The 17714-nt window shown below is 33.8% G+C and overlaps 2 protein-coding genes, 1 long non-coding RNA gene and 2 other non-coding genes across 7 annotated transcripts; 1 reads left to right on the top strand and 4 right to left on the bottom strand.

The window, feature by feature from the left end:
- Positions 1-6560: 6560 nt before the first annotated feature.
- LOC141696757 (protein SRG1-like) lies at positions 6561-8417 on the top strand. The gene is made up of 4 exons (XM_074500884.1): positions 6561-7008; positions 7112-7359; positions 7681-7948; positions 8042-8417. The coding sequence occupies exons 1-4, from the start codon at positions 6760-6762 to the stop codon at positions 8279-8281; spliced, it is 1005 nt and encodes a 334-aa protein (XP_074356985.1). The 5' UTR covers positions 6561-6759; the 3' UTR covers positions 8282-8417.
- A 2245-nt stretch (positions 8418-10662) lies between these two features.
- Positions 10663-14159, bottom strand: LOC141695208 (uncharacterized). Of its 3 annotated transcripts, none has more exons than XR_012564377.1 (6): positions 13849-14159; positions 13610-13710; positions 13297-13506; positions 12495-12711; positions 12148-12416; positions 10663-11482 (listed from the first exon to the last, which is right to left on the bottom strand). It is a non-coding gene; the product is annotated as an uncharacterized LOC141695208 (long non-coding RNA). The 3 variants fall into 3 exon arrangements; XR_012564375.1 differs by having other exon boundaries at positions 10664-11482; positions 13610-13672; positions 13849-14150; XR_012564376.1 differs by having other exon boundaries at positions 10664-11482; positions 12148-12406; positions 13610-13672; positions 13849-14148.
- Positions 14160-15282: 1123 nt separating this feature from the next.
- On the bottom strand, positions 15283-17217 carry LOC141698379 (large ribosomal subunit protein eL32z). Its single transcript, XM_074503065.1, has 4 exons — positions 17109-17217; positions 16868-16990; positions 15659-15840; positions 15283-15571 (listed from the first exon to the last, which is right to left on the bottom strand). The coding sequence occupies exons 2-4, from the start codon at positions 16955-16957 to the stop codon at positions 15442-15444; spliced, it is 402 nt and encodes a 133-aa protein (XP_074359166.1). The 5' UTR covers positions 16958-16990; positions 17109-17217; the 3' UTR covers positions 15283-15441.
- On the bottom strand, positions 16089-16172 carry LOC141699129 (small nucleolar RNA Z196/R39/R59 family). Its single transcript, XR_012565614.1, has one exon. It is a non-coding gene; the product is annotated as a small nucleolar RNA Z196/R39/R59 family (small nucleolar RNA).
- On the bottom strand, positions 16429-16512 carry LOC141699138 (small nucleolar RNA U31b). The gene has a single exon (XR_012565623.1). It is a non-coding gene; the product is annotated as a small nucleolar RNA U31b (small nucleolar RNA).
- Positions 17218-17714: the final 497 nt, after the last annotated feature.

Consider the following 17714-nt stretch of genomic DNA (forward strand, 5'->3'; position numbering starts at 1 on the left):
CATTTATTGAATAAAAACTATTGAGGTTACAGTAACCTCAATAGTAAGTTACATGTACACGGGCATAGAATTCTATGTTACTTTTAATGAAATATGAAATTATTGGAATCAAATTTTAATAATTAAAATATTTTTATTTTTCATAAAATTCTTTATAATTTTTTAATTAAATAATAAAATTGTTCGAATCATATTATTATTACAATACTTCTATTTCCCTTATTATTTTATATTATTTTTTAATGATACGGTACTTGATTTTAGCGTATTTCCGTTTCAACCCGCCCCTTTTAATGATACTTGGTTTCGATGTATGTTGGTTTCTATGAATTATATGTTACTAGTTTTATCACCCGAGAAAGGCATAGGCTACCTCTATTTTGCAAAAAATATTACTGATTTTTTGTGCACGTTTACGGTATTTGTGTGTTGTTGATATGATATTTTGTGATTCATGTTAGAAGAACTAATTAATGTCATGACGAACATTCATGAGTCCATATTGTATGGTGAGTATTAAATTAGAGTGCAGTTTTACCAATGAAAATAGTGTTATTCTATCTTAATGATTTGTTCCATAATATTCACAACATGATATAATAATATTATTAAATAATAATATAATAAGTAATGTATTATGAAAAATTATTACTCTATTTCATTCACGAATATATAATCCTAAATTTGATAAGAAAATTTTTGTATAAATTAAAAAAAATTATAATTCTGCTATTGTGCACTAACATAAAGTTAGTATATCAAAATTAGTTAATTACCCAAATCTCGATGATTGAAAAAAATATGATTTTATAGTGACATATTATTAAAAACTTATTTATTTAATTTTAAAATGTCTAATTTAAATTTATAATATGACTCTATATAAATCAAAAATTAATTACAATCTTGTTACTCTTACTGTACACGTTTATAAAATTATTATATCAAAATGAGTTAATTATTCAAGTCTCAAGTTATTTTATTTTATACTGATAATAAATTAAATAGATTAAGCCGTGCAATGTGAAGAAATAACCATGTAACTCCATAGCTAATGTTATTAAAATATAATAAAATGGATCTTTATCTCAATTAGTTGTAGTCATTAATTTGCACATATGTATCTCTATGCCAACAATGATTTGTCATCTTTATGAAAATACAACAGCAAAAACTAACTTTGAATTAAATATTTCCCACAAAATTCATACTGTATATATTAAAAGATAGCTATAATTTTGCTATTTTACATGAGCATAAAGTTAGTATATTAAAATAAGTTAATTACCTATATCTCGATAATGAAAAAATAGTATTTTATATTAATATATGTCAAAAGAAAATTTATTCGATGTATGAATGTCTAATTCTAAATTTAATAATAAAAGTTTACATGGATTAAAAAAATTATTATAAACTTGTTATTTTACACGAGTAAAAAGTTGGTATATTTAAATGATTAATTACACAAGTCTTGAATTATTTTATTTTAAATAAATATTAAATTACATAGGTTTGTGGTTTACCTTGGTTCACGTGTGGTTTGCAGGCTATTACGTGATACCCGTAGGGTTTACCCAGTGCGCACCCGAAGGGTAGTGGCTGCGGGTTACCTACGATTAAAAAAAATTACATAGGTTGAATCACCGAATATAAAGAAACAAATCTCTAACTCAATAGTTAGTGTTAATAATATATAAGCAATGGGTCTTTAACTCAATTAGTTGAAGTCATTAATTTGCATATAGGTGTTATCAGTTCTACATGCCAACAATAAATTTTCATAATTATCAGCATAAGAGATCAAAATTGTAATTTTAAATTAAATGTGTTCCCAAAAAGTCATATAAATTAAAGAATAATTATAATTGTTCTGTTGTTAGGGGGTGTAAATTAGTCAAATTGTTCGTTAGCCACTAGAGTTCGACCAGTAAAATATTTGGATTCGGCTAGATAATAATCGGTCGAACTCGAACTATTCGAATTTTTTACGGAATAGAGCTCAAACTTCAATTTACTCGACTCGTAAGGTTCGTGAGACTTATCGAACCTTTACAATTTTTTATTTTTTTAATATATATACATGTTTATAAAAAGAATAATATTTAATTTATATTTTATCGATTTAATAGAATCGAACTCGAGCTGAACCTATCATATTCCGAGTTTTTTTTCAATATCTGATGAAATTAATTCGAATTTTAAAGTCAAACTTGATTCTATCCAACTTTTAAGACCCGAATTTTCGAGCTTCAAATTTAAGGCTCGGCTGAACTCAAGCTCGTGCTCGAGCCTGGATATTTTTAAATGAGCCTGACAGTTTTCAACTCGACTCTACTCTATTACACTCCCAGTTGTTGTGCACGAGCATAAAGTTAGTATGTCGAATTGAATTAATTCCCAAGTATCTATAAGAAATAAATTATTATTATATGGTAATATGTTATCAAAAAATGATTTATTTAATGTATGGAAATTCTTCATAAATTAAAAAATTATAAGGATTTCGTTGTTGCACATGAGTATAAAGTTAGTATTGTATATTGTAATGAGTTAATTACCCAAGTCTTGAATGATTTCAATTAGTTGAAGTCATTAATTTGCACATTAGTTCAGTTCTCCATTTCAACAATAATTTTTTATTTTTATCAGAATGCGGGATCAAAATAGTAACTTTAAATTAAATGTTTACCCAAAAAGTCGTATAAATTAAAAAAATAATTATATTTATGCTGCTGTTATTGGGTGTAAAGTAGTCAAGTTTTTCGTGGACCAATAGAGTTCGGCACGTAAGATATTCGAATTTGACTCGTTAATAATCAATCGTGCTCGAGCTCTAGTTATTCGAATTCTTAAAGGACTCAAGCTCGAACTTCATATTACTCGACTCGTAAGGTTCGCGAGTCTTGTCAGACGATTACTATTTTTAATTTTTTTTAATATAAATACATTTTAATATAAATATTTAATATTTTATTTATATTTTTTATATTTCAAATTTTTGCAAATATTTGGTGAAATTGATTCAAGTTTTCAAGCTGAAGTTGAGTCTATCGAACTTTTTATGACCCGAGTTTCGAGCTTCAAATTTAAGGCTCGGTTGAACTCGAGCTTGTGTTTGAACATTTTTAATCAGTCTGACAGTTTTCGTCTCGACTCGGCTCGATTATACCCATAGTTGTTGTGCACGAGTATAATGTTAGTATATCGAAGTTAGTTAATCCCCAGATCTCGATAATTAATAAATTATTATTATATGATAATGTATTATCAACAAATTATTTATTTCATTTATGGAAATTCTTTATAAATTAAAATAATAATTATAATCTCGTTATTGCACACGAGTATAAGCTAATTACCCAAGTCTTGAATGATTTTATTTTGTACCAATATTAAATTATATAGGTTTAGCCATCTAATATAAAGAAATAAGCATGTAGTTCAATACTTAGTTTTATCAAAATATAAACAAATGAGCCTCTAGCACAATTAGTTGAAGTCATATGTTTGCATAAAGGGGGTCATGGGTTCAATTCTACATGCCAACTATAATTTTCCATATTAATAAAATTACGGTGGCAAAAATAGTAATTTCGAATTAAATGTTTAAAACTTTATAATATTTATTGACTATACGGTTGGTTTCGCCGTATTTTCGTTTCACCCTGACACCTTTTAGTGGTACTTGGTATTGGGCCGCGAGCGAGGCATAACTCCACATTTATATGATATTGTCCATTTTGTGCTGAGCCCGCACAGATTTTGTATTTGGGCATATCCCAAAAGGCCTAATAATAACAGTTAATAGTCTGATCTATATACAAGAGTTTGATCTCTATTCTCCTCGATGGTCGATGGAGTATATAGGTTAACATTGACCAACAATCATCCCCTCAATCCAAAAACCACATAACACGTGTTCTTATTATCGCGATAAATCTGTCTATATCTTACACCGCCACAATTCACCCGTAGAACCCGCCGCTTGAACACCATTAATAAGACTTTCGACAAAAAGAACCTAATAAATCTCCAATCGCCATCGAGGGGAATCTACCACATCATACAACCGCAACCCGTTACTCCCCTTAAAATCCTATTAAACCCTGGGCTTTGATACCACTTGAGGAGAAAACACACACACAAATATAATAGATATAAACGATCAATGTAAAACACACACAAAATATATGACGCGGAAAACTACGTCATAACTTGCATTATTAATACAAACAATTATTCATAATACAATCAATTTACCAAAAGGTGATTCACTTATACGATTCTTAAGTCACACAATACTCAAGCATATAATTAAACAATAACACAACAACAGTGTTCAGACTGATACTTGAGCCAACCAACGCTCAAACATCTCCAAAACGGTACCTAGGACGACCACATCTCTTAAGCATACCTATCAGACATAATATGACTATGTATATATAGCCATTACAAAACTTAGCCAACAAGACATACCTAATTTGTTTATTATAATAATTTTCAAACCATACAATTATTACCAATCCAATTATGATAATAATTGTTTACATATATAATTATTATCCAATCCAATTATGTCTTGTATTACCAAGCCCAACCATCCTATTAGGTTGAAAACTCAACACTCCTCATCTTCAACTCAATATTCCATATCAGATCGAACAGAAACCATCAAAACATCAACACCCGTTCGCGGATGCCTCCCCTCTAACAAGAATCCCTTCATATCGTTCTTCTAACTTTTGAGAATCACAAACACCCATATAATGACCTTCAAACTACCTCCAAATTATCGTTCTTTATCGTAACTGCATATCCATCTACAGAATCATGTGCATCAACCACGAGTGCCTCATTTCACCATTGAGTCACTAGTTCCTTACTTTCACAATCTTTCAGCCTCTAGAAGAAAATCACTAGACTCATCCACTCTTCCAAGTTATTCAATCGGCCAATCAAGTCATTGAAGAAATTGCGAGGATCTCTTTTATCTTCTTCCATCTCGAGCCCGAACGAATTGATCCATGGTGCAAGTCAACCGCCAAACTGCACGTAACTTTATCAGCAAATCCATCACCGTACTCCACCATGCCAATCAAATCTTGACCTTTCCTCCAATCCAATTCATCACGAACCGAGGCTACCTTCAATCTACCACATCGTACAACCGCAGCCCGTTACTCCCCCTAAGATCCTATTGAACCATAGGCTCTGGTATCACTTATTGGACTTGCTAAGTATCCTTAACTCCACGTTAGTATAATATTGTTCGCTCTTGGCCGAGTCCGCACGGGTTTATTTTTTCGTACATCCCAAAAAGACTCATGTTAATGGAGTTAAACTGGATGATTATTTACTAATAAACTGCCCTTCCCACAACCGATGTGGGACAAATCCTAACAATATCCTCCTTCATACATTGGGCCCGACACTTGCCGAATCTGCCACCTGACTATGTGATCTGGCTCGCCCTTGACATATTGGAATGATCTAGCTCTTTGGCTACCCATAGGCCTATACTGGAAGGTCGACCTTCTTTCCTCTTAAGTTCATCCTGGGGCACCCCTACAGTTGTTACTAGGCCCATCTCGAGCCCATTTGAGATTGCAATGGATCGTTACAACCTGAAACTCTAATATCACTTGTTGGGCCGCGAGCGAGCCACAACTCCACATTAGTATGATATTATCCTCTTTGGGTTGAATCCGCACGAATTTATATTTGGGCATATCCCAAAAGTTCTCATACTTATGCATTTAACTGGATGCTATATATACAAGATATTTATTACTATTCTTCTCGATGTGGTACTTGGGTTGACACTACCCAACACTTACTTTCACCGTATGTTGGTTCCGCCCCTAGATTCCTATTACATAAGATTATATGTTACTTTACAATGAAATAATACATTTGTCGGAATCTTATTATATTTACGATACTTGTACTTCCTGTAGAGTTCTATATAATTTTTTTTGAAATAATAAAATCGTTCAATTATATTATAACTAGCTTTATTACCCGTGCAAGGCACGGGCTAGCTTTATTTAAAAAAAATTATCATTTTTTGTGTACTTTTACGGTATTTACGTATTATTTCATATGTGTGGTTCATTTTAGAAGGATTAATATAACGACGAACATCCCTAAATTTATATTGTGTCGTGAATATAAAGTTTAGAGTACACACTTATCATTGAAAATAATGGTTTTCTATCAGGTGTCGGTGATTTTTACAACTGAAGATACCAAAAATACTATAATGTTTAGGTGTCATATTTATCAAAATATATGGGCAAAATAGTAAAAAAAATTATAAGGTCGAGCTCGAACTTCAAATTACTCTGCTTAGATCAGCCCTATAGATGTTCCAATCGGACACCTCAACTAATCCGCCTAAGGACTAAAACAGTATCATCCCATCTCCATCCACCAAGATCCGTGTTCATTTGAGAATTAAATTCTAGGCTATGCATCTACCTTCCCACACAGGTACTAGTATTTCCTTATTAATTGACTCCAACAAGAAATTTAAATGTAGTCCATTGACAGCAGAAACTGAAACGTTTTTATTTCGAGCGGTAGTTGTTTACTTGGAGAGTTTGTTTGCATATTAGTTAATGGTCGAGCTTCGTTACGGCAAGTTATGCAACCATAAGAATGGGACCGGACCACAATTATTTGATAATGTGAACAAGTTTGTCCATATAAACTCCCTTGCACTGCATAGACAAATCTACAAAATATACCAAGATGGAAGTGGCAAAAGGAACAGTTCTGGGGAGCTCTCTCCAAGTACCTTCAGTCTATGAAATGGCCAAGGAAAAGATTGCTGCAGTTCCATCCCGATACGTACGTTACAATCAAGAACTTGTTCTTTCCAGCTCCAGCTCTGCACTTGAAGTCCCTGTAATCGACATGGAGATCTTACTTGACGGAGACGTTATGGACACTGAGCTAAAAAAATTACACCATACTTGTAAAGAGTGGGGTTTCTTTCAGGTATCTTATCATCATTTCTAACTATAACTTACAAACACATTTATGTTGGAAATTTTTTTATCTATTTACTGATTTCTCCGCATGCATTGATGTGTCGTTGAAGCTGATAAATCATGGGGTCAGCTATTCATTATTAGAGAAAGTGAAAACTGAGGTTGATGAGTTCTTTAAGCTACCACTAGAAGAGAAGAGAAAGTTTGGTCAATTAGACGGAGATGTAGAAAGATATGGACAAGCCTTCGTGATGTCGAATGAGCAGAAGCTTGATTGGGCCGACATGTTGTTCATGATCACCCTTCCTACCGAACTAAGAAAACCTCACTTACTGCCGCAACTCCCTCTTTCATTCAGGTAATTACGGTCTATGTTACTCGGACTCTTCATTTTACCTTTGAGTACTCATGTCGGACACTCGACACTAGGACATGGACTCTCGGACTCGGACACTTATTTTAGGCAAAAAAACATGTATATTTTTTATAATGTCGCCGAATCCGATACTTGGACACGCATGTCGGACAATTCTAGCCGAGTCCGAGTAACATAGATCACAGTATGCATGTATGTTGTACAGTAATGTACAAATTTAGTATTAAATACGATAATATTAATATTTTAAGCCATAGAGGCTTATTCGATGGAGTTGAAAAGCTTGGCTATGAAAATTTTTAGTGTAATGGCAAAGGCACTAAAAATGAACCCTGAAGAATTGGAAGTGCTATTTGAAGAAGGCATGCAATCAATGAGGATGAACTACTATCCTCCATGCCCTCAACCGGATCAAGTTATTGGACTCACGCCTCACAGTGATGGTACTGGCCTCACCATCCTTTATCAACTTAATGAAACCGAAGGCCTGCAGGTTAGGAAGGACGGCATTTGGATCCCAGTTAAACCATTGCCTTCGGGTTTTGTTGTCAACATTGGAGACATTCTGGAGGTATGTGTTTTGTATCCATGCTGTGCACTGATTTCTCTTTTTCTTTTATGTTTTTTAGACTTGTTGATTTAAATAGCCACTTTGAATAAATAGGTTATAACTAACGGAACGTACCCTAGCATTGAGCATAGAGGCATTGTTAACTCTGTGAAGGAGAGAATGTCTGTTGCTACTTTTCTAGCCCCCAACTTACAGGGAGATTTTGGTCCTGCACCAAGCCTTCTCTCGCCGGAAACTCCAAATTATAAAAGGATTAATACTATGGATTTCCTCCAGGGATTTTTTGCTCAGAAGCTTGATGGGAAATCTTATCTGGACACTCTAAGAATATAACCCTTACTACTATATATTAAAAGTCCTTTTATAACTCCTTTCAAGTCAAGGTTGTTGCTAAAATGTTATTGGCTTCTCTACAAGTTGTAAAATTTCATCAAATATGTATTGAATAAAATCATGTGAGGTTACTGCAGGATAAGACGTTATGGGAAGCTCTCTCTACTATCTATTTCCTCTTCTTGATGGAAACTTTATGGGCAATCTCTGCACATAATGAACAGATAACAAAAAACAGTAAAAAGAAAACACTTCAAAAAATCGATGAACAGCTTTACCTGTTGTGCATCATCAAGAGTTCAAGATCCTTGGTCTTCTTATCTGAGCCATAATATGTTACTCCCTTCAACTTCCTCCTAAACCTGCAGTCAATACCCTTTGGCCTATGCCAGTTTGGCTGCATTCGATAGATAAGTACATAACAATGCCCAACACTTAGTACATAGTACAGAGTCAGCAAACTGCTAATATATAACATCAAACTCATTTAGCAAGCAGGCTGCAATAATAACAGGATAGATAGAAATTTTGTATAAAACACATTTGCAAGTCAAATGTATGCAATACTTTATTGAAAGAAGAAACCTAACTGTATCACAAACTATGGCCCTAGAAACAAGTTTCATAGGCGGATAGCTTCATATCAGTATGAAATGACAAAACTGTTAAAGAGTATAAGATCATGTTCGGACCTTCCTCTACCACCCTAAGACTTTAGTGCGATTGATTACTTAACATGGTATCAGAGCTCGGTTTAGGGAGGGACTCAGGTTCGAGTCCTCCCACCCCAATTTGTTTAATTTAATTATTGGTATTGGTTATGTATGTTGTTGGTCAATTGTAGCGAAAAGTATCGTACAATTGAGGGGACTCTTAAAGAGTATAAGATCAAAAATATTTTTTTCACTGATCTGTGCAGTCTCAGTCGAAAGATGGTGAAATTGTTTATGATAATCACAGAACAACCAGGGATATAACAATCTTCACCATAGCTGCAATACGAACAGAGCATGCTCAGCTGGATGCAAATTTTCTTTTCTTTAACTTATATGTGGTGTCCGGATCAGTTTGCGTACACCTGAACTCCTGATGGCAACTAAGCATGTTACCATGTCCGTCCACTTAAATCCATATTGATGTGAGAATTCATATCCAAGACATCCATACTAGTAAAATGTCGAGTTCCGTTACGCATACAACAGTTAGACCGGGACCAGGCCACCATGAATTGATATATGAACAAGATTTTGTCTATCTTAACTCACTTGCACCACATAGAGGCAAAATGTACTATACATTCAGTGTTGGTCCCGAGAGCAAGCCATTGCATGGGACATCCACCGTCCAGGGGCAAATTTTTTAAAAAAAATTGAGAGTAGTTTTTAGAAAAATTATAAAATAACTTAAGATTTTTAAGCTTTTACAATCAGAAGATATGGACATTGGAGTTGCTATTACACAATTGAAAGGGCTGATTTCTTATTTTCAAAAGTGTATGGAGCATAGTTTTGGAAGAGGTATGAATGAAGATGAGAAAATTGAAAGTAAGACGAGGATTGAACCTAATTTTTGTGAGAAACGTGTCGAAAAGATAAGAAAAGAGTTCGATAAATGTGAAGATGTTTTATATCAGTTTGAACAATCTGTTAAAGTGAATTACTGCATATCTACCACATAAATGGTCTTCAGCAACATCAAAAAAAATATTAAAAATGCTGAAAAATGTAGCTATAGGGCGTAAGGCAACACTTTAGTCAATTTTGTGGGTGTTGAAAATTTGCATGTGGCCTTTGATGTTATGCCAACACATTTTAGAAAATAATACCAACATCCATATTATGTTGCTTTAGGGTCCTATGGCAACATTTTTTACTCAATAGCAACATCAACACTGGTGTTGGTTTTAACTCTATGGCAACACCCTATAGTCAATAGCAACACAATATTGATGTTGACTTAATTGTTATTGCAACATCTTTCTCCATCTATAGCAACACTACTCGATTAACATTTCTTATTTTGCCAACACCTCATCATGTTATAGCAACACCAATTGAATTTATTTTTTTTTCGTAGGTAACCCGCAGCCGCTACCCTTCGGGTGCGCACTGGGTAAACCCTACGGGTTCACGCAATAGCCTGCAAACCACGTGAACCAAGGTAAACCGCATTTAAGCGACGGGCTCTGACTAAGGAGGCATAATCATAAATTCTCCTCCCGTGGGATTCGAATTATTTTTGCCAACACTTTATAAGACAAAGGCAACATTTTTAGTGGTATTTTTTGAATAGCTTGATACTTAAAAAGACCTCCTAGTTTTAATAATTTCAACCAAGGAATCAAAAATAATATACAAACCAATTCCAACTAAGATATGCAATGTCAAATTAATGTGAATATAAACTTTAAACTCATACTTGAATAAATTTTAAAGTCATACAATTCCAACTATTTCGACCTAAAAGCTTATGATACAAGATAAGATTACATGTTTCGGTCAATATCAGAAGCTCATTTTCTATGACTTTTAGCTCATATGAAATTGCATCAAAAGATCCACAAAGCTTTCATGATTTGGTGTTGTTTCAACTACTGTATTTTCTGCAGGAAGACCTTGATTCTGTTGAGGAGTCATGATATCAGAAGGATCTTGCTCATTGACCAGTTTCGAACCGCCCATTGCTGATACATGTAATTCAGGTTCCACCTTTACACTAGTATCCTTGCTTTTTGAGGCTAGTACTGGGTTAGGGAAAGATTCCATAGGAGAACTTTCTTTAACAATTTTTGCACTCTCCATCAAACAGAATGCTTACTGCTGAAAGTAATGTCAAGCAACTCAGGAATTATCGACAGTGCAACCTATATGAAGTTATTCTAAAACTTATAAAATATTTGGAAATTTGTAATCACCATCGGTTTCTTCAATAATTCCATCCTCAATTAGTTTAGGGATACTCCATTCTAAGGAAATAGTAAAGGCGGATGCAGGATTGAATGCAACTATCTTAATTCCCACTTATGAATGAAGTCTATGTTCACGAAAGTGACTTTGCAGCCATGGTGTACAAGTTTCTTGGAGAAATCCATCATTGGAATTACATGGCCTTGTGTTGTATGTGGTACAAATAAGACATGTGCGAGGCTTCTCATATCTATATATATCTTTGTAATTATTTTTTTCAAAACTAAATTGAAATCTGCAAAAAAAAAAGAACATGGATCAAAAGATTTTAGAGATTTGCAAACAAGAGATACTTCATATTCAGAGATCACAAAATCTTGTGTGCTAATTCATATTGAACAAGCAGAGGGAGAGGGACAAACAAACACACACACGCCCCCCAGAGAGAGAGAGAGAGACAGAGAGAGATTACGTTAACTTTAACTCAAAGAAAGAGCAAACAGCAAATTGATTCAATAAATGATAAAAATTAAAAACCGAAACTAAGAAATTTTTCGCATTTCTGCAGATAACATAATCAAATCGATAATAAATAACACATATACGAGTACGTAAGCCAGAAAAGTGTATGTACAGGTGTACAGATCGAAAACCAAATTGAGTAGTGTTAATTCGTACTCAACACATATAGGTTACAGATTGATTACTGGCAAAATTTTAATTTCATAGACAGCATTTTCGGTAATTACTCTCAAATCTCAACTCGGAACATTTCCGCGGAAAGTAATGTCAAGCAACTAATTACAATTAACTTGTTACACATAAATTTTGCAGACGAGCAACAGAATCTGCTTCTAATTTAGCGATGGTTATACAACTAGCAGCCAAAATTTAAGTTTTGCAGTTTAAACAGGTATTTAAGCTTATGCACAAGTTAAGCAACAAGAATGCTAAACTTACCTGAGAGCAGCCTATCACCAATAACGAGCGGTACTGAGGATGGAAAACACAACAACGGAATTCTTTTCCAGAAAAGGTTAATTCATGAATGCAATCAGGTTGTGCCCTGAAACCAATTTTCCAAACTCTAACCCGATCTTCACTAGTAGATGCAAGAAAATCCCAGAAAAATTCCCACAGGCTTCAGGTTGTAGCTCAAAATAATGAGACTGAATGATCATGAGACTGAATGATCATCAACAAATAGCCCTGAAAAAGACTATTTTTTTCTAAAAATAATTAGATATGTTATGTTTCCAAAATCTTTATAACTGATAAAATTAGCACGGATAAATGTATCTAGTTACCAGTAACTCGAATCCTCCAAACACTAGAAAGTGTTGAGGCGGCTCATATACGAATCAGAGATTAGCCCTCCAAGTAATGTAAGCACGAAAATAGTACCCAGGTAGTTGGTAGTGGTGTTTGTAGAGCCAGATATACTTAAATACATGACATTCATGAAATACAACACCAGGCTCACCATGTTTGCCACCAAGCCTATATTATCCAACCCCGTCACTCCTGTAACATACATAAAGTATTAGAAATGAAGCTCTATTTGATGTTCTGATACTACTAAAAATAAGTATTTTAGCCATTAATTACAAGTGCATGGTGCAATATGTTTCCATATCAAAGACAAAAAGGGTGGCTCGAAATCCACCTTCTCTAGGTTCGATCAATAAATTAAAACAGAATTTATATGCGTTTTAATTGCCACAGTAAATAAAAAACAGCATCGGCCGATACTCCTCCAATTCGAAATACTGTAAAGCATTATATGCGTTATAGAACTCCTTTTTTCCAGTATTTACCACATGTGCCTCTAGCTACAAAATACAATTGCACTAAAAAAGCTACATTTGTAATTTTCAGAGCGTATTGTCTCTCTCAAGCCTCGGTGGTCATGTTGCAGTATTATGGTTCAAATATTGCTCGTAATAGCCTATCAACTGGCATGAAAATACAGACTTATTATTGTGCAGCTCTTAATATGAAATTATGTTGAAGTAAAGCAATATAAATGAGGAAGAGATATAATCACCAACAGAGGATTGTTATATTAAAATGAAAAATATCTTACACCACGGTACAAAATAAACTTACCGGAACAGCCCATACAGGCACTGTGTTGTCCTTCATTGGATACTTCGGATCCTCCATCATATCCTTACCAACAAAGCGATAGAATGGATGTATAATATTCAAGATGATTTCTCGGACCACAAACTTTCATAGCACAACATTAAGTTGTTATCGCATCCAGCACATGATATTTTTAGGGCCATAAATAACACCACAAGTAGTAGATCCATCCTAGAAATTAGTCAGACAACTAATATAGGTAACGATAAAAATGAAATCACCAAGACAAGCATTAAACGTAAGTACGGAACAAACAAAAAGGAAGCACACAAACCTCAAGATTTGCTCAAGAGTAAGTCTCCCTCCATTTCTCTGCATCTCCGTAAGAACCGAACCACTACATTTATCCATCAAAATATTTAAACACCCCTCACTCTTAATCAATCCATGAAAAGCACAAACAATTTATTAGGTTCCGAGTTGAGATTTGAGAGTATTTACCGAAAATGCTTTAGAATCAATAATAAAAATTAAATTGAATACATAAAAGCACAAGAGGAAAGAGGACTCTACAATGTCGGGATGCTCGTGAGGATCTCGCTTGTACATAAAAAGGTGACTGCCGTGAATATACAGAAAACGAAGGCCTAAATGATTGAATATTCATGACCAATTTTATTAACGCCTAAATGATACACCCATCCGAAATACTTAAACTGACCGCCTGCTTCGCTCTCCGGCGATCCTTTTATCGGCGACGGCGATGTCATCCTCGGTGTTGTTCAGCTTTTCTTCTGTATGAGTGTATGTGTGTATAGTTGCAGATAAGCGTCGTTGAAGGATCTGCGAGAGTTAGAGAGATGGAGAGATGGAGTGTTTTTTTGGTTTTTTGGTTTTATAATTGTTTTTTATATTTTATTTATTTTGTTTTGTGTTGTAATTGACAAATTGAACTGAGCGGGCTTTCCAATTTTTTCTTAGAGGGCTTTTTTTCCCCAAGGAGCGGGCTTTTTACTCCTCTACCAATTTTTTCTTAGAGGGCTTTTTTTCCCCAAGGAGCGGGCTTTTTACTCCTCTATTTTTAATACTTTTTCATGTATTTAAGGCAACACTCATATAGGTGTTGGTATAGCTGTACTAAGGCAACATGCATGGCAACATTTTAAATTAATGTTGTTATACATCATCTTATTCAAATTTTTGTCACATAAGACAACATTTTTTGTGACAACACCGTTTTTTGATGTTGCTAAAGACCATTTGTGTGGTAGTTCATGTCGATACATGACTTCAATATCCAAGTTTAAACAATTTCAAATATATGGGTAGACTTTTGGGGTTTTATTTAATTTGACAAAGTTGAAGTGCTTAAGTGACGAATAATTTGAAGGCTAAAACTACTCAAAACAAAACACTTAATATGAGATGGAGTACCGGATAAAAATTATGTGAGTTTACTGCACGATAAGACGATTTCAGATTTTGAGTTCTTTAATTTTCTCTAATATGTTGGTGAATGATTTAAACTAGGGGCAAAGCAATGTCCGACACCAGATTCTACATAATCTTTCCTTTCCTTTCCTTTTCATAAACATGCTCCGTTAGTCTTTGTTCTTTAAAAAGTATTAGTTTAAATCTGGTGGAATACACAAGTTCCGTTTATAGTTAAATTATTTTAAATTTTATTTATCCAAATATATGATAACTTTAATATATTTATATTAAATATATAATAATTATAGATTTGTAATAAAAAAAAAAAATTAAGTAGTGGTCATAATTTAGCACCCACGATTAACAATTGAAAAAAATCAGGGCAAAAAATTAATGGTGATATGATTTTAATAATTATGATTTATGATTGAACACTTTCTCATACTCGAAATTGAGCTATTGACTGATCTATGAATGAGAAGGCGATATAACTAAAAGACAAGGACACCGAATAAAACTTACCTGGGGAACACTTAAGTTGCGACCGAGTTAAATCATATCATACTGAAGAAAGACCGAAAAATAGATGTTTGATTAAAATAAAACCACCATTGTATTCCAACTGAACCTCCCAAAACTTAACATAATAATAGAATCTTTTCAAAAGCATCAATAAAACTAAAACATGAAGCTCACTACTAAATGTAATGTTGAACTTCCTTTGGTCACTCCTCATTCGTCTTCCTGGCTACGCAACCTTGCAAGCTTGTTGGTAACCACGACATCAAGCTGGGCAGCTCTCTCTACTATCTCCTTCCTCTTCTTGGTGGAAACATTGTGTGCAATCTCTGCACAGTATTTTCTGCAAAACAAGAAACAAACAGTAACTAACCAAGATAACCAAAAAGCAGTAAAACGAAAACGTGACAATATGAATGAACGGCTTTACCTGTTGTGCATCATCAAGAGTTCAAGATCCTTGGTGTTGTGTACAACAAACTTCTTGAAGCCATTAGGAAGATAGTGGCGGGTCTTCTTGTCTGAGCCATAACCAATGTTAGGCATCAGTGTTACTCCCTTGAACTTTCTCCTAACCCTGGAGTCAATACCCTTTGGCCTACGCCAGTTTGGCTGCATTCGATAAATAACCGAGTCATAAACAAATTCAAAACACTTGGAACATGTACAGAGTAAGAGGCAGCAAGCAGGCTCCAATTATAACAGAATTATAACAATTGCAAGTCAAACAAATGCAATACTTTAGTACAGAGGAAACCTAACTGTATCACAAACTATGGCCTCGAAAAAAGTTCCATATGCACCTTTCTATTAGTATGAAATGACAAAGCAACAAAAAGAAATCTAGATACACTGATATGTGCAGTCTCAGTCGAAAGATGGTGAAATTGTTTATGATAATCACTGAACAATCAGGTATATTACAATTTTCATCATAGACTGCAACACAAACAGAGAATACAAAAAACTAAGATATTAAAATCACACTAGCAGCATTCCAGCCAGAGAATAATCATAATTTCTCAGCAGAGATTGCAATCATCACATTTTATTAAAAGACATCCTGTAGTGCATAATTACATTCATCGCATAAGCCAGATTATACCAGTTAGCATCCTCGTTTCTCAAAAAAAACTTAATCAGCATCTACCAAATTAGTACTAAGAAAAACTACAAGAATCAGAAATTCTGTTATAGAAGGAATCAGACAAAAATAAATGTCTATCACCATTTTACATCACGAGATGCAAGTTAGACTGGGGCGACAATTCTATCATCATATTCCTCACTATACCTAACTACCTACATAAAAACGAAAAATACTCAATCACCTTAAAAATTAAAGGTGTACACAGACTTTCATCTCTAAAATAAGTTCCGCAATCTAGCATTGTGTTCTACAATGATTGTTAACAGACTTTTGTTTCGAAATATTATTTTAATTATCGAATTTTAATCATCAAAACAACAAAACTAGATAAATGCATATAATCGTTACATAAAAATCCACAAATTAGACAATAGAACAAATCAACAACGCTGGATTCAAAACAAACAGAATCAACTAAAAAACATTAAAAACAATCAGAAATTAAAAAAATGAGAAATTAAAAATTTTATAAAATGAGAGAATTAGTACCTTGACAGTGACGAGACGGTCGCTCCATGGCCTCTTGAACTTCTTGACTCTCTTCTTCACGATCTTCTTCGTCAGCATCGGCACCGCCATTTTTAGCTACCTTTCACTTACCTTTCTCTCCACCTGATTAACACAAATGAGATAGAGAGTGAGAGAGAGAGGGGGGGAGAGAGAGAGAGAGAGATTATACGTAAAGAACTGGAGAGAGAGACAGAGGATAGAGATGTAGAGAATTGCTTACCTAGGGTTTGGAAATTGCAGCCACTGTGAACTTGGAGGCGTAGAGAAGGTTATATAATAATGGATTGTAGGGTTTTGAACTCTAGGTTTGTTGGGCTTTTAGTTTGGGCCTTTGATTTGGGTTTTAATTGGGCCTATTAAGAAGATAAGTGGTTGTTTATAATGATATTCAAATAAATTAAAGAAATACCGTAGAAAAAATTAATTTGGACCCAATTTTGACGCTCAATTGCTTGAAATACTTATATACGGGAAACTTTTATTATTTAAAAAAAAATGAGTATTCTGGGCGAATCCAAAAATTGAGATGTTTTAAACACTATTACTAGTTTTTAGATATTTTGGGTAGTTGAACCTAAAAAATGAGATGTTTTGGGCTGTGTTTTTTAAAAAATTTAGTTTTAAAAAAAAAATGTTTTAGTTTTTTAAGTAGATGAAAAATGAATGAGTAACAAATACAGGTGCATTTTTACATGAATAAGAGTTATATTGTGAAGTGTTCTAAAAGTATTTATGTGACTTTACAGTAGTTTCGTCATGTATTCATTCATTGTGTTTTTAAAAGAAAAAGTTTGATGTTGGAGTAAACTGATAAAAAATAATTTAC

Source organism: Apium graveolens, chromosome 11 (genome assembly GCF_009905375.1).
Source record: "Apium graveolens cultivar Ventura chromosome 11, ASM990537v1, whole genome shotgun sequence".
Classification (NCBI taxonomy): Eukaryota; Viridiplantae; Streptophyta; class Magnoliopsida; order Apiales; family Apiaceae; genus Apium; species Apium graveolens.

Excerpts from the sequence above, each read along its gene's own strand:
- LOC141696757 (XM_074500884.1), top strand. The coding sequence starts at position 6,760 with ATGGAAGTGGCAAAAGGAACAGTTCTGGGGAGCTCTCTCCAAGTACCT. Across the intron at positions 7,360-7,680 it reads CAACTCCCTCTTTCATTCAG|TGTAATGGCAAAGGCACTAA; the intron begins GTAATTACGGTC and ends GAAAATTTTTAG. Across the intron at positions 7,949-8,041 it reads ACATTGGAGACATTCTGGAG|GTTATAACTAACGGAACGTA; the intron begins GTATGTGTTTTG and ends TTGAATAAATAG.
- LOC141698379 (XM_074503065.1), bottom strand. The coding sequence starts at position 16,957 with ATGGCGGTGCCGATGCTGACGAAGAAGATCGTGAAGAAGAGAGTCAAG. Across the intron at positions 15,841-16,867 it reads ACCGTCTCGTCACTGTCAAG|CCAAACTGGCGTAGGCCAAA; the intron begins GTACTAATTCTC and ends TATCGAATGCAG. Across the intron at positions 15,572-15,658 it reads CTCTTGATGATGCACAACAG|AAAATACTGTGCAGAGATTG; the intron begins GTAAAGCCGTTC and ends CTTGTTTTGCAG.